We start from the raw sequence: 16,960 nt of genomic DNA on the forward strand, positions 1-16,960 counted from the left end.
ATGTTTAGGGAGGTAACCATTAAATATTTAAGCACCAATATCTTTTTGAAACAGTTAAGAGGAATTTGTCAGTAACCAACTTACATTAAACTTACGTAATATTAATAACTGTTTAAAAGATCAAATGCTCATAAAGCTACTGCTAAACAAAGCGTGTTACTGTGCAAAGTATTTGGGATCTGGTGTATAGAAAGCAGATCAGTTATTATTTGTAATCAATACATCAATTTATACACAGTTATATAGCAGTCAGCTGGGTGGTAGTCAACAGAGTGATGTCAACTGTATGGTTCAATTCCCACACCAGCTGAGGTCACCACTCTTTCTCAACCCCTCCCCTTGCCTGAGAAATGATAACCCCTGGGTTAAACTACCAGCAGTCATCTCTTTCAAATGAGACAGCAGCCTTATGGTCCTCTTGGACTACGGCAAACATTACTTTAGTTACAATATGAAAACTTCTTAATCAAGCTCTTTTGAAGTCACTGAGAAATCAAATGTATGTTATTAATTTGATATGCTGTATAGATATGTACCAGACAAAACCAATACCTCCTCAATATCCTTCTTTCTATTGGAATGAGCTTCGGTACTGACACTGCATTCACAACACTTGTGACAAAGATGCAGCCCATGCCAAATTAAAAACAAAGCATGAATAACAAACATGTGCTGAATGGCAAGTATTATGTGAACCACATACATACCAGTTTAACGACCCACTATAAACAGAAAAAGTTCTGTCATCCTCCCAACCTTAAATAGCACTAGCATCACTGAACCCCAAATACTTAACATTTTCATTAACTAACAAGCTAAAATGGACCAACCCTGGCCACATATGGCCATAAGAGCAGGGAACAGACTGGGTACAACTATGCAACTTCAGCTTACTTTCTAACTCCACAAAACTTCAACGCTTGTAAGGTTCAGGCAAGGTAACCCTTGTTATTCACCAAAAGGGGTGTAGCCACAGCATTTGCAAGTTAGTACTACAGACCAACTTAACTGGTTGTCACCTTAGTCAGTATTCAGCCACACCGTCTCCAATTCATCTGATCAACAAGATGAATACCAGTGGGGATGAGTATTCACCTCTGATGAATACCAATGAGGATGAGCTGCATATAGAATAAGTCACAATGCACTGAGTTGGGACATTTATCTCCATTCCCTCTTCATTCTCAGCAAGTCTTTCTTGAGTTATGTTGGTACAAAAAGCCTTTGACAAGCCATTCTTACCCTTTCTCTTTGCCACTAGGTTTCCATCCAGTTTCCTCTGAGAGAGAGAGAGAGAGAGAGAGAGAAAAAAAAAGTGAGGATTTTACAAATTGGGTTAAAGGTAAAAAATAAATGCTATCTTTGGGTTTTGGGACAGGGTTAAACAAGTCTCTCTCATACCTCAAATTGCTCAAAATGTTACATTAGAATGTTTAAAATATATTTTATTATAGTAGGTGGACATCATAGACAACACCAGCATATGTTGCCTGTTTTCCAGAACCACTGTAATCCATCAGGTTCAAGTTCACCCAAAGAGCTGTTTGGGAAGAAGTTTCAAGATGCTGACCCAACAAAAATATAGCAGCAGAAACAGTTACAAGATAGTCTGTGGTTTGGAAGGAAACTTGTAGGTGGTGTTCCCATATCAATGCTGCCTTTGTTCTTCCTGGTGGTAGAGGTCAACCAATTGGATAATGCTCTCGAAGTAGCCTTGATGAAATGCTGCACTGTGCCATGTAGCTGGCATACACTGCTTTCACTGATAATCGATAATACAGATGATGAATGCTGAAGGCAGTGAACCAAATACCAATAAAATGAGTTATGTCCTTAACGTGTTGCTACTTGACCGGTGTTGGAGTTGGAACTCCTCCAAGCAAGTGGAAAGTATTCCATCACACCGACTGATGGGACAGAGGTTTTGGGATGTAAAAAGGGAAATCATTCACTTCAGAATTCCCAGTTTCTGCTATGGTAGATACAGTATTTATATCACAGGTTCAGATCAGTTTCTGGTCAATAATATCAACATCTGGGGTAGGGATGGGGTTACTTGGAGAATGCAATGATGGTTAGTATTACAAAGATTATTACAAAAAAGATATAGTTACATTCTATCTTGGGAGATGGTTTCTGCCTCGTACCTTGTAGCGTGAATGCAACTTGTCACTCATCAGCCCAAGCATGGATCTTCCTCAGATTTTGCTGCACATTTGTACTGACTGCTTCAGGATTTAAGGAATTTGAAATGGTGCTGAACGTAATGCAATTGTTATCAAACATCTCTGCTTCAAACTATACGGTGGAAGCACCTGCAGATGGCTGGGCCTAAGACACTATCCAAAACGAACTCAGGGGCTCTTCCAACACAGTACAGAAGTCTGTACCTCTGAGCCAGGAAGACCAGGTTCAAGGCCCACCTGCTCTGGAGGTGTGTCATAACATCTTTGAATAGTCTGATTCAAAAATATCTATCCTCATGAACTCTTGCAATGATGTCCTCCTTTGTGCTAGATATCACTAGTCAGTGTGGATAAGCTCTTCCCTTCTCACCACTATCCCTATTCCCAACCCCATTGCACCAACTCCTATCAACTTCAGTCTTGTCAGCGCTCCCCATTGTGTCTGATAAATACACCCAGATATCAAGGGCAGTCTTCCTCACATCACCATCGGAGTTCAGCTCTTTCATCCATGTTTAGACTAAGGCTGTAGTGAGATTAGGAGAACAGCACCTTGATAGAAACTACATTTAGTACCAGCATGCAGATTATCATTGCTAAGTGTTGGATTTATAACACTTCTGGTAATACCTGCCATCATTTTGCTGATAAGGTGGTAATTGCTTGGAAGAATTTGTCCTGCTTTCTGTAGACAGGATAGTACTTAGGTAATTTTCCACACTGTCTGGCAGATGCCAGGCTTCTAGCCGTACCAAAGCAGCCTAGCTACAGGTGCAGCTCGTTATGGAGCACAAATCTTCAATATTATTACAAGAACATCACTAGGGGCTATACCCGTTGCAGAATCCAATTCCTTCAGCCTTTCCTTACCATAACACCTAGTGAACTAAGTTGGTTTAAGACCAGCATGTGATCGAGTTGTCAGGGTAGACTGAGATGAATCATCCACACAGAGCTTCTGGTAAAGGTGATTAGAAATGATTGAACCTCTTGTTATGCAGTGCTGTTCTGGACACCATTGCTGCATTTGCACGTATTTGTGAAGCCCCTTCCTCCTAATAGTTAATTTGATTTTAAAAAAGCAGCTCACTGTGTTTGTCAATTAATTTACAATTAAGAATCAATGTCTCAAAGTAATGTAATTGCTTTAAGATGATGAGCAAAATTGAGAGCAATCTGACTGATTTGGGAGAAAGACTTGACTAATTTGCCACCTCAGCTGTGTTTTGAATGCCAGTTCCTCAGCGACACCTCTTCCAAACCAATGAGCAAATAACTTGTGGTTTGTTTCCACCTAGCTAATTATTAAATTTGACAGATGGGGTTTACTGAACATTTGTAAAACAAAGCTAGATAGACCCTTATTAGGGAGGGGAATTAAGAGTTCACGGGGGATACATGGGAACATAGAATTCAAAGCACATTAGCCATGATCTTATTGAATAGTACAGCAGATGCAACAGGCTAAACCATCAATTTCTAGTCCTATTTTCATATCTGTATAGTTAACTAAAATTTATTTATATCTTGGTCCAAGATCAAGTCTTCATCAAAGCAGGTCACATGCATTCCAGCACTGTTGACCAAACATTTCCTACATAACAATATTACTATATCTATGATATTCTCATAATCAATGTACCTTCAGCATTTGTACACATTCTTTATTCACTCTTCTGAAATGGAAAACTTACGAATTCCAGGTATACTCTCTATGGGTATCTGGCGAACTCCTTCCTTGAAGCAGGTGAGGCCAGGGTAAACCTTTCGTATCTGTGCTTGCTTTCTCTCGATCAGCTTCTTTATGATCTGTATGGGAGGCAGAAGTTTAGATTTAGCTTCAAAATTAGAGTAGGTTGCTGGAACTATTCTGGAGAAGGGTCACCGGACCTGAAAATGTTAACTCTTTCTTCTCTCACAGATGCTGCCAGACCTGCTGAGCCTCTCCAGCAATTTTGTTTTTGTTCCTGATTTACAGCATCTGCAGTTCTTTCGGTTTTTATTCTGTAATCAACTTTCCTAGGGGCAAAAAAATGTTTTCCAGATTCTGCAACTTCTCGGCATGTACAGCATTTAATTATTTTACACACTGGAAGATGAACCATTTTAAATAGTTGGTAATATCCATGCTTGTAATTGCCTTATTCAACTGATACTCAACAGCTGACAACTTCATTTTAGTGTCCTGTTATGCAACCAAACCTTTCCTTCACATGCATGATTTGTACAAAAATGGTGCTGACACCTGCAGAGATACACTTATAGAGAGAATCTGAGGCATTCCTTAGGTTCTGAACATAAACTTTAGATGAATAAAATATTAAACAGCTATTGAAATACACAGTCACTCACGCCTGATATGTTATGCTTCCCAGGATTTTGGACAGGTTTCTTTATCCCCCCCTCAGTTGCTATCTTGCTTTTGAGTTGCAAGGTAAAGTCAGGAGCCTATAAATGTTGTCTGGTGGAGCCAAAGGGTGGCTTTTGGAAAACACAGCCAATTCGACAGCCACCTTTTAGGACTCAATCCAATGAAGATCAGTGGGCAGAGTTCAGAGCCTGAAGGGCCACTGGAAGTTCATTCACTAGTCATAGTTCAACTGCCTCACTGCAGGGGTGCATGTTGCTGGAGTATGTAGATAACTTATGGTAACGTACACGACTAGACTTCGAAAAAAAGTGCCAGAAGGTTTGAAGGTGCTCACAGAAATGTTACAGGCACTGCCACGACAGTTGCCAGGTTTTGAAACAATCCTTTCCATACCAAATGGTGCCTCCAACTTCAGGGCAGGGCTCAAAGCACAAGGGCCAGTAGATGAATTTGACTCAAACTACCAATTGCAAAGGAAAATTCATTCACAGGACCACAAATAGGTGAAAAGTATCCCAGCAAACAGAACGTAAAGAAAGAGTGAGGAACCACTGATCCTGGGATAGCAGGGCTGATGTATGAGGAGAGATTGGATTGGTTAGGATTATATTCGGTGGAGTTCAAAAAAATGAGGGAGGATCTCAAAGTAGCCTAGAAAATTTGAACAAGAGTAGACAAGCTAAATGCAGGAGAGATGTCCCCAAAGATGGATATGTGGAGGGGTCCAAAATGAAGGGTCATAGTCTAAGGATATGGGGCAAATTATTTAGGGCTAAGATATGAGAAAATTCTTCATCCCGAGTGTGATGAACCAGTGGAAAATTGCTATCACAGAGGCCAAAATATTGTACGATTTCAAGGAGTTGGATACAGCACTAGGAGCTAAGAAGGATATGTGGAAAAAGCTGCAACTGGCTATTGGGTTGGATGATTGGCCATGATCACAAATGGCAATATCAATTGTTTACTTTCCACAACCAAACCATAACCACATAATCTGACAAAAATTGGAATTTGCAGTGGAGCCTATTTAAATGGAACATCCAGTTTCCCGAATTTAATTGGTTGTCAGCTATGACTGTTTTCCTCGTGCGTATAAAGTATGACTACACATTCAGATTCCCATTTTTGAAAAATTTCAGTAAGACCACTTTTAGTGTTCTCCTGTGATAAAAGAAGCTGTAGTATTCTGGTACTATCACACAATGCGGTCTAGCTCAAAACTTCTACGTGCATCGGGCCCACTATTCAAATCGAGCTCTGAAAAATAAGTGAAACATTGACATGTAGCTATAGAGTGCACCCCCTCCCTCCCTCCCTCCCCCCATCTCTCTCACGCCCCCTCCTTGCCCCCTCCTCTCTGACGCCCCCTCCCTCCCCCTCTCTCGCGCCCCCTCCCTACCCCCCTCCCCTCCTCTCTCGCGCCCCCTCCCTCCCCCCTCCTCTCTCACGCCCCCTCCCCGCCTCCCCCCTCCTCTCTCGCGGCACACCCCCCCTCTCACGCCTCGCGGCCCCCCCCCTCCTCTCACGCCTCGCGGCCCCCCCCTCCTCTCACGCCTCGCGGCCCCCCCCCTCCTCTCACGCCTCGCGGCCCCCCCCCTCCTCCTCTCACGCCTCGCGGCCGCCCCCCCTCCTCTCACGCCTCGCGGCCGCCCCCTCCTCCTCTCACGCCTCGCGGCCACCCCCCTCCTCTCACGCCTCGCGGCCCCCCCTCCTCTCTCGCGGCCCCCCCCTCCTCCTCTCACGCCTCGCGGCCCCCCCCTCCTCCTCTCACGCCTCGCGGCCACCCCCCTCCTCTCACGCCTCGCGGCCCCCCCCTCCTCTCTCGCGCCCCCCCTCCTCTCTCGCGCCCCCCCCTCCTCTCTTGCGCCCCCCCCTCCTCTCTCGCGCCCCCCCCTCCTCTCTCGCGGCCCCCCCTCCTCTCTCGCGGCCCCCCCTCCTCTCTCGCGGCCCCCCCCTCCTCCTCTCACGCCTCGCGGCCCCCCCCTCCTCCTCTCACGCCTCGCGGCCACCCCCCTCCTCTCACGCCTCGCGGCCCCCCCCTCCTCTCTCGCGCCCCCCCCCTCCTCTCTCGCGGCCCCCCCCTCCTCCTCTCACGCCTCGCGGCCCCCCCCTCCTCTCTCGCGCCCCCCCTCCTCTCTCGCGCCCCCCCCCTCCTCTCTCGCGCCCCCCCCCTCCTCTCTCGCGCCCCCCCCCTCCTCTCTCGCGGCCCCCCCCTCCTCTCTCGCGGCCCCCCCCTCCTCTCTCGCGGCCGCCCCCTCCTCTCTCGCGGCCACCCCCCTCCTCCTCTCACGCCTCGCGGCCCCCCCTCCTCTCTCGCGGCCCCCCCCTCCTCCTCTCACGCCTCGCGGCCCCCCCCTCCTCCTCTCACGCCTCGCGGCCACCCCCCTCCTCTCACGCCTCGCGGCCCCCCCCTCCTCTCTCGCGCCCCCCCTCCTCTCTCGCGCCCCCCCCTCCTCTCTTGCGCCCCCCCCCTCCTCTCTCGCGCCCCCCCCCTCCTCTCTCGCGCCCCCCCCTCCTCTCTCGCGGCCCCCCCTCCTCTCTCGAGGCCCCCCCCTCCTCCTCTCACGCCTCGCGGCCCCCCCCTCCTCCTCTCACGCCTCGCGGCCACCCCCCTCCTCTCACGCCTCGCGGCCCCCCCCTCCTCTCTCGCGCCCCCCCCTCCTCTCTCGCGTCCCCCCCTCCTCTCTCGCGGCCCCCCCCTCCTCCTCTCACGCCTCGCGGCCCCCCCCTCCTCTCTCGCGCCCCCCCCCTCCTCTCTCGCGCCCCCCCCCTCCTCTCTCGCGCCCCCCCCCCCTCTCTCGCGCCCCCCCCCTCCTCTCTCGCGGCCCCCCCCTCCTCTCTCGCGGCCCCCCCTCCTCTCTCGCGGCCCCCCCTCCTCTCTCGCGGCCCCCCCCTCCTCCTCTCACGCCTCGCGGCCCCCCCCTCCTCCTCTCACGCCTCGCGGCCACCCCCCTCCTCTCACGCCTCGCGGCCCCCCCCTCCTCTCTCGCGCCCCCCCCTCCTCTCTCGCGCCCCCCCCTCCTCTCTCGCGCCCCCCCCCTCTCTCGCGGCCCCCCCTCCTCTCTCGCGCACCCCCCCTCCTCTCTCGCGCCCCCCCCTCCTCTCTCGCGCCCCCCCCCCTCCTCTCTCGCGCCCCCCCCCTCCTCTCTCGCGCCCCCCCCTCCTCTCTCGCGCCCCCCCCTCCTCTCTCGCGCCCCCCCCCTCCTCTCTCGCGGCCCCCCCCTCCTCCTCTCACGCCTCGCGGCCCCCCCCTCCTCCTCTCACGCCTCGCGGCCACCCCCCTCCTCTCACGCCTCGCGGCGCCCCCCTCCTCTCTCGCGCCCCCCCCTCCTCTCTCGCGCCCCCCCCCTCCTCTCTCGCGCCCCCCCCCTCCTCTCTCGCGCCCCCCCCCTCCTCTCTCGCGCACCCCCCCTCCTCTCTCGCGCACCCCCCCTCCTCTCTCGCGCACCCCCCCTCCTCTCTCGCGCACCCCCCCTCCTCTCTCGCGCACCCCCCCTCCTCTCTCGCGGCCCCCCCTCCTCTCTCGCGCCCCCCCCTCCTCTCTCGCGGCCCCCCCCTCCTCCTCTCACGCCTCGCGGCCCCCCCCTCCTCCTCTCACGCCTCGCGGCCACCCCCCTCCTCTCACGCCTCGCGGCCCCCCCCTCCTCTCTCGCGCCCCCCCCTCCTCTCTCGCGCCCCCCCCTCCTGTCTCGCGCCCCCCCCTCCTCTCTCGCGGCCCCCCCCTCCTCTCTCGCGGCCCCCCCCTCCTCTCTCGCGGCCCCCCCCTCCTCCTCTCACGCCTCGCGGCCACCCCCCTCCTCTCACGCCTCGCGGCCCCCCCCTCCTCTCTCGCGGCCCCCCCCTCCTCTCTCGCGCCCCCCCCTCCTCTCTCGCGCCCCCCCCTCCTCTCTCGCGGCCCCCCCTCCTCTCTCGCGCCCCCCCTCCTCTCTCGCGCCCCCCCCTCTCCTCTCTCGCGCGGCCCCCCCTCTCCTCTCTCGCGCGGCCCCCCCCCTCTCCTCTCTCGCGCGGCCCCCCCTCTCCTCTCTCGCGCGGCCCCCCCTCTCCTCTCTCGCGCGGCCCCCCCTCTCCTCTCTCGCGCGGCCCCCCCTCTCCTCTCTCGCGCGGCCCCCCCCCTCTCCTCTCTCGCGCGGCCCCCCCCTCTCCTCTCTCGCGCGGCTCCCCCTCTCCTCTCTCGCGCGGCCCCCCCCCCCTCCTCTCACGCCTCGCGGCCCCCCCCTCCTCTCACGCCTCGCGGCCACCCCCCTCCTCTCACGCCTCGCGGCCACCCCCCTCCTCTCACGCCTTGCGCCCCCCCCTCCTCTCACGCCTTGCGCCCCCCCCTCCTCTCTCGCGGCCCCCCCCCTTGCAGCTCCCCCTCGCGAGAGACAGCCTCATCATTGTCGTCACTAGACAGAACTAGCTAGCTCTGAAAAAGTCATACTGGGTTTGCAAAGTTAACTGTTTCTCTCTCCACAGATGTTGCCAGACTTGTTAAGTTTTGCAGCACTTTGTGTTTGTTTCAGATTTCACAGTATTTTGCTTTTATTAAGGCAGAAGTGATTAAATATCAAAACGAATGACGACACAGAGCAAAGAGGCATGGTCGAAGGACAGTGAAAGAAACAAAAGATGTGTCTGGTGGAGCTGTAAATGATGACAGCAGGCTCATTACCAATATTTGTTGCAATGGCATCAGGGCTGGAAGATAACTGATAAGGTGACACAGGCTTTGCGCGGCAGTGGTTTTAAGTCACACGTTTCTCTCCATATTTTGATTTTTTAAACACAAGAATTAGTTGCTAATGGAACTATGTCTATTTGAAGTATACTGTGTAATGATGCCCTCACACCAACGGTGGCACTGCAGCTACAGTGCAGTGCACTACAGGAAGAGCAATTACAATGTGATAAAATTACATGTGGACATAAGAATTTATAAACCGAAAAATGAACAAGTTTAAACAGATTTAAGACTTTAAAGATGTATAAAGAAGACTTTTTTTTTAAGAAAAAGGTCAAATCACTCGGAAATATTAAACCTGGTACTGAAGCCCTGACTGCATTCAGAAATTCATGGTTTAATTAATGCTTTCTACTCAGGCTAGATATCTATTGTCCTATATCACACATGTCTAAACAAACATACAAAAGTAAGGAACAAAAAGAGAAATTGCTGAAAAAGCTCGGCAGATCTAGCAGCATCAGTGAAGAAATAAAAGGTCAGAGTTAATGTTTCAGGTCTGGTGAGGAAGGGTGAAAGGTTCTGGTGAAATGTTAACGCCGATGCTTTTTTTCTTCACAGATGCTGCCAGGCCTGCTGAGCTTTTCCAGCAACTTCTCTTTTTGTTCTTGATTTATAGCATCTGCAGTTCTTTTGGTTTTCATAAAAAAGATCTCTAACAAGACAGAAACAATGTTTCTCAAGTGGGTTAGATGGCCCTACCTCTTTCTGTTTCTTTATAATGTGAGACAATTCAGTGTAAGGGATTTTGGGATTAAGTTCACATTCCATTAATGTTGCTCCTTCATAATCCTTGATGTAGCCCACATACCGGCTTTTGGGAACTTTTATATCCTTTGAAAATCCCTGAATAAAGAGAGAATAAAACTTCAAAAATTTTAACTCATTTTTTATTAAATAAATGTAGTGTCTTGAAGTGATGAACTAAATTTTTCTGATTATGAGAAATAAAGTATTCAGCTAAAGTGTAGTACCTGCTTTTTGAAGTAGCCAATGGCATATTCATCAGCATACGTCAGAAAATGCAGAATGTTGTGCTTAATGTGATATTCCTTCAGGTGATTCATCAAATGTGTTCCATAACCCTGTCATTGAAGTATTATTTATTAATGTATTTCCTGAACATTCACTGGTGCACACCAGTGAGAGAACATAGACTCCATACAACCTCAGTGAAAAGCTCAACTCAACATCCAGAATCAAACCACCGCAAAATGAACTACTGCACTAAGAATGAGGGACAAATTTAAATTTAAACTTCTGTCAAAGAGATAGAATTTTTTAAAAAAATTAATTCATTGGTAGGATGGTAGACAAAACCTATGCAAAGCATACCAACATGTTTTTCTCATAGCATTATGATAGTGTCATAACTCAACTGAGTCTCATTTTTCACAAATCATCATAAAACCAACTAGATGTCCAGTCTTCCTTACTGAAAAACAATTCATACCAGGTTAGGCTGTTAACAGGTGAACAATAATTATAAACAAACTTATCCTTTGATAAAGCGCAACCAAAAACTTGGATTACTCATTAAAAGCTATACTCTCAAAATGCTAAACATACACACAAAAAGATACGCACGAAGGAAAAAAAAAGATTACTTGACAAATGTTATGGGTGGAAAAATTAACACGGTAAAAGACATTGTGCTTATCAGAGTCCAGATCACAACATCATGATGACTTGTTTCTCACAATTCTTTTGGGGTTTTTTCATCGTGATTTGACCCTTCTCTGTTCAGCAATGGTCAATCTTTGACTCAATAATGATCACATGGAACGATATCTTTCCTCACTAAACAGTTCTCTTTCAAAGTCTTCAAGCTTTTGTTTTTTTTATTTAAAGAGATTATGAGAGGTGCTTTTTGTTTTTTTAGGCTTCTGATGTGCTAGTGCACTGAACAAGTCTGTTACAAATTGCAGCTGGCCTGATCCAAGGGCTGTCATTGGTACTTTCTCCTGAGCTCAAAAGACTCCTCGTGCTACTCTGTCTAAAAGCATCCACCTCACTGCTACTGAAATTAACACAAGCTTGTGCAGCTGAAGTATGCACAACATAATCTCATTTGGTCTTCAACTTACAAAACCTTTCAACAAACTTTTGGCCATATGCAGTCTAAATTCCACTTTCGAGTTGATAATCCAAAATGGAAGAATATCTTTGGTGCCTTGCACTAGCTCAACAAGAAACTAGAGTAACCTGAATTTGTATTGTACCATTTATAAATAATAAATTATCCCAAGACATTTTGCAGCTGGTCTTGCCAAACAGTAATAAGTCGTTGAAGGAACCTAGTTTGGATAAGAAGTTAATAATGCAATGCTAGTCAGATGTAGGCATGACTGGATGGCAGGAGTGAAACTAAACAAGAGCAATCTTGTTAATACAAATAATGGAAAAATGGCGTTGGAAAAGAACATAGAACATAACAGCACTGTACAGGCCCTTCGGCCTTCGATGTTGTGCCGACCTGTCATACCAATCTCAAGCCCATCTAACCTACACTATTCCATGTACGTCCATATGCTTATCCAATGACGACTTAAATTTACCTAAAGTTGGCAAATCCACTACCGTTGCAGGCAAAGCGTTCCATTCTCTTACTACTCTGAGTAAAGAAACTACCTCTGACATCTGTCCTATATCATTCACCCCTCAATTTAAAGCTATGCCCCCTCGTGCTCGCCGTCACCATCCTAGGAAAAAGGCTCTCCCTATCCACCCTATCTAACCCTCTGATTATTTTATATGTTTCAATTAAGTCACCTCTAAACCTTCTTCTCTCTAATGAAAACAGCCTCAAATCCCTCAGCCTTTCCTCGTAAGACCTTCCCTAGATACCAGGCAACATCCTAGTAAATCTCCTCTGCACCCTTTCTAAAGCTTCCACATCCTTCTTATAACATGGTGACCAGAACTGTACGCAATATTCCAAGTGCGGCCGCACCAGAGTTCTGTACAGCTTCACTGTAACCTCTTGGCTCCGGAACTCGATCCCTCTATTAATAAAAACTAAAACACTGTATGCCTTCTTAACAGCCCTGTCAACCTGGGTGGCAACTTTCAAGGATCTGTGTACATGGACATCGAGATCCCTGTGCTCATCTACACTACTAAGAATCTTACCATTAGCCCTGTGCTTTGCCTTCTGGTTACTCCTACCAAAGTGCATCACCTCACACTTGTCTGCATTAAACTCCATTTGCCACCTCTCAGCCCAGCTCTGCAGCTTATCTATGTCTCTCTGCAACCTACAGCATCCTTCATCACTATCCACAACTCCACCGACCTTAGTGTCATCTGCAAATTTACTAACCCATCCTTCTACGCCCTCATCCAGGTCATTTATAAAAATGACAAACAGCAGTGGACCCAACACCGACCCTTGCGGTACACCACTAGTAACTGGCCTCCAGGATGAACATTTCCCATCAACTACCACCCTCTGTCTTCTTTCAGCAAGCCAATTTCCGATCCAAACTGCTAAATCTCCCACAATCCCATTCCTCCGCATTTTGTACAATAGCCTATTGTGGGGAACCTTATTGAACGCCTTGCTGAAATCCATATACACCACATCAACCGGTTTACTCTCATCTACCTGTCTGGTCACCTTCTCAAAGAACTCAATAAGGTTTGTGAGGCACGACCGTCCCTTCACAAAACCATGCTGACTATCCCTAATCAATTTATTCTTTTCTAGATTATTATAAATCTTATCCCTTATAACCTTTTCCAACACTTTGCCAACAACTGAGGTAAGGCTCACTGGTCTATAATTACCAGGGTTGTCTCTACTCCCCTTCTTGAACAGGGGAACCACATGCGCTATCCTCCAGTCGTCTGGCACTATTCCTGTAGACAATGACGAGTTAAAGATCAATGCCAAAGGCTCGGCAATCTCCTCCCTGGCTTCCCAGAGGATCCTAGGATAAATCCCATCCGGCCCAGGGGACTTATCTATCTTCAACCTCTGAAGGATTTCTAATACCTCTTCCTTGTGACAATGGTCAAGTCATGGGCATTTTGATGTGGCAATGGGATAGAAGCACATGGATCTGGTAGTATGGCAACTATTTTGGTTCCTTTTTATTGAAGCGTATACAAAAACACGCCATATATTATAATCTGTGCTTGAAAGTCAGATATTTATAATCTATTTCTCAATGATTTAGATAGTGGGATTAAAATGCAGTAGTTCTCAATTTGTAGGTTACTCAAAACTAGGTGGAAATGAGAATTGCAAAGAGGTGTGAAGATATTTTAAGGGAACTTGGAGTGGTTACGTGAGTAGGTAAAAATCCGGTAGATTGAATAGTGTAGAGGGGGGCCAGGATGCTTTGAACTTTAAAAGAAACTGCGATATCTTTGTTCACCAGTCACTGAAAGATAACATGCAGGTATAGAAAGCAATTAAGGTGGAAAATGGAAGGTCAGCCTTTATCACAGTAGAATGAATATAGGAATTAAGATATCTTGCTACAAGTCTATAGAGCCTTGAAAAGACCACACCCAGAATGGTGCATTCCGTTCCGGTCTCCTTACCCAAGAAGAGATGGGTAGAAAAGCAAGCTGTAAAGAGCACTGAAGGCAGCTGTAAGAATATATAAGAATATATATAAGAATTAAATGAGTGGGCAAAAATGTAGCTACCACATGGGTAAAACGTACATTATCTAAATGGTGAGAGGCACAGAGCTCAGAGTGTAGATAAACCATGTGCCCTAATACATGAATTGCAAAAAGCCTGTATTAGATACAACAAGCAATTAGGCAGGGAAATAGAACACTGTCGCTTGTTGAGAGGAAAAATTGAATACAAAAGTCAGGAGAACTAAGCACAGTATTCTAGGTGGGTCGCACCAAAGCTCAGGATTGTAGTGAAGCATTTTCACTCCTGTACTGAAATGCTATCGGAATGAATGCTACCTTACCAATATCTTTAAAAGGAATTAAGACAAATCACACGACACCAGGTTATAACCCAACAGGTTTATTTGAAATCACAAGCTTTCAGTGCACTGCTCCTTTGTCAGGTGAAGGCAACTTACCTGAAGAAGGGGCAGCGCTATGAAAGCTGGTGATTTAAAGTAAATATGTTCAACTATAACCTGGTACTGAATGACCTCTGACTTTGTCCACCCCAATTCAACACATGGCTTTTAAAGAGAGAGGTGGATAAAATTCAAGGGGGTAAAAGTCTAGCGGGAGCAAGTGGGGAATTCAGGTTTGTAGTTACAGTCAGACTAGCTTTGATTACATTAAAAGGCAGAGGAAGGCTCAAGGGGCTGAATGGCCCCTATCTGTTCCTTGCCAGTTTTAAAAACGTTTGCGCCGTTCAGGTAGTGGAACTGAAGGTTCAAACTAAGTCATGGAGATGAAGCGATTATCCTATGAGGAAAGAATGAATACACCAGGTCTGTATTCTCCAGGGTTCAGAAGAATGAGAGGTAATCTAATCAAACATACTGAGTTCTTACTGTGTAGATACAGGAAAGAGTTGATCTTGAGCAGAGAGTCTAGACCCAGGGAACATAATCTTAGAACAAGGGACAGGACACTTGGGGCTGAGATGATGTGAAAATTTCTTCAAACAGTGATGAAATTTTTGGAATGTTCTGCCTAGAGTTCAGTGGAGCCTCAGTCATTGTTCAAGACTGACATCAAAAGATTAAAAACATCAAAAGGATACGGGAGCAGAGCAGGAAAATAGTGCTGAAGCAGAAGAAAAGCCATGATCTCACTGAATAGCAGAACAGGCTCGAGGGGAGTGACCTACTTCTGCTCATATTTCTTGACAAACATGTCTTGTCAAATTTTGTACAGTGTTTATTTTGAGAGACAGGAGAAAACCAAAGTACAAAATGTATGGGGTTTTATATTTTCAGAGGCACGATCTATTCAGAGATTGCAGAGTACCTGGCAGCACTGAATTCACCACCTCCATTGAGAGAAGATGTAAAAGCTTATATAAAGTTCAGAATAAGCTTTGTTGTTTTATTTGATGACCACGTTTGAATGAATTTTTTTAGAAAGGCATCGAAATTTCTTAGAGCTCCCAGCAATGTGAGCATTTGTTTAAAAGTTGAGAAAAGGTTACTGCTTCTTTCCCCCACATCTAAGAAATGATATGTACAATCTGCCCTTTCAATAATGGTTAGGTGAAACTATATAATTGTGATAATGGTAAGGATATTGAATGGTCTGTGTAACCTTGCAGTGTGCACTTCCTTAGAGGGGAGATAACCAATGTTTAAAATGTACAAGGTATCAAAATATATAACATCTCTCCACTGGGCCCACAACCTGTTGTAGATATTGACAGTCGATTGCAGTTTTCTTTGATCACCTGCATATTAATATCAGTTTGCTGGCATGGCAGTGTATTTCACGCAGTGATCGTGAATACGTACAATGCATTGCTTACAACAAACTTTCTCATTTGAAACAAACAAGTTGGGGAAAGATGGAAAAAAAACAAAGTTCAACTGCCACGGATCACAGATTAACTCAGTTCCCTCACAGTGGTGTAATGATTGGTAGGGCAGACTCAAACAGCCTACTCCTGTTCCCAAGGTGTATTCGGACACTCTGAAAGAAATCAGTCCAGGAAATTATTCCTCACCTTCACCTGCTCGTTGGACGTGACAGCACAAAATACAATCTCTGTGAATCCTTGGGTGGGAAACATTCTGAAGCATATTCCTCCAATGACTCGACCATCTTTGATCAGGGCCAAGGTCTTGTGCTTTCTGTAGGAACAGGGTGTGTCACATATCATGCTATGGTTGAAACAGGTTTGGGAAAGTTCACTTAAACCTAAAGACAATACAAGTTGTTTTAGTTTAAGGTCAGATTTAAAAGGTTATCTATAATGCTTACACAAATAATAGTGAAATACTCAGTTCCTACGTCAAGGATACAATCTAAAATGTCACCATAAATTGCAATTTGAAGTGGCAATTTAGATAGATACATAGACCTACAAATGCTTCCCTATTTTTAACTGTCAATTTCAAATGCTCTGAATTCAATGCGTCACACCTCAGAACACTTTAATGAAGTGAACACAAATTGGTTAAAATTTATTTTCTCTACATGCAACAATATTCAAAGCATGTTTGTGAAGACCGTTTCCTCAAATATTAAGAGCTGATTCTGAACTAAACTATAAGTTTTACTTGAAATAAACCAGAATTATCCCTACTTCCCTAAATAAATTTAAAAATGGCTCATGTGCAAGTTCATTGTATATTTTAATTCTTAAAAAAAAATTATATACATCAGTTGACCTTATAGCAGTTAAAACTTCTAACCTTGGAAGCTCTCTATTTTATATAGAAGGTACATATTTGAAAATTTGAAAAATAATTGCTATTTGTAACATTTGTAACAAAACTCAGCTGCATCATGAAATGCTCTAAAATGTACTTACGGGTCAAAGACAAGCCTTGTGATGTACTCTTTTGGCATACGTGGCAACTGATGTGAGAAAACGTTTTGTAAGCCAACCAACCACATCATTATTTTCTTATTTGACCTCTGAGAAAGTGAGTTTCCTATGACATGAAATTCAATAACACCTCTCCGCTCTTCCAGACGTGCAGCTTCATCACGAGCTGCATTTGCAGACAACAAATTTGTCTAAAAGAAATCCAAGAACAAAAGGTACAT

General features: G+C 46.5%; 1 protein-coding gene across 2 annotated transcripts in view; it reads right to left on the reverse strand.

Moving 5' to 3' along the window:
• kat2a (K(lysine) acetyltransferase 2A) overlaps positions 1-16,960 on the reverse strand; it is a 44,353-nt gene that overhangs the window by 8,983 nt on the left and 18,410 nt on the right. The window contains exons 10-15 of one of the 2 annotated variants that reach the window (XM_059638722.1): positions 16,722-16,930; positions 15,912-16,038; positions 10,255-10,365; positions 9,983-10,126; positions 3,881-3,995; positions 1,243-1,279 (exon numbers count right to left, since the gene is read on the reverse strand). In XM_059638722.1, the coding sequence (XP_059494705.1) occupies positions 1,243-1,279; positions 3,881-3,995; positions 9,983-10,126; positions 10,255-10,365; positions 15,912-16,038; positions 16,722-16,930 (743 nt within the window). The remainder of the gene's footprint in view (positions 1-1,242; positions 1,280-3,880; positions 3,996-9,982; positions 10,127-10,254; positions 10,366-15,911; positions 16,039-16,721; positions 16,931-16,960) is intronic. The other variant, XM_048560568.2, reaches the window with a different exon arrangement.

This window comes from Stegostoma tigrinum, chromosome 31 (assembly GCF_030684315.1).
Source record: "Stegostoma tigrinum isolate sSteTig4 chromosome 31, sSteTig4.hap1, whole genome shotgun sequence".
Lineage (NCBI taxonomy): Eukaryota > Metazoa > Chordata > Chondrichthyes > Orectolobiformes > Stegostomatidae > Stegostoma > Stegostoma tigrinum.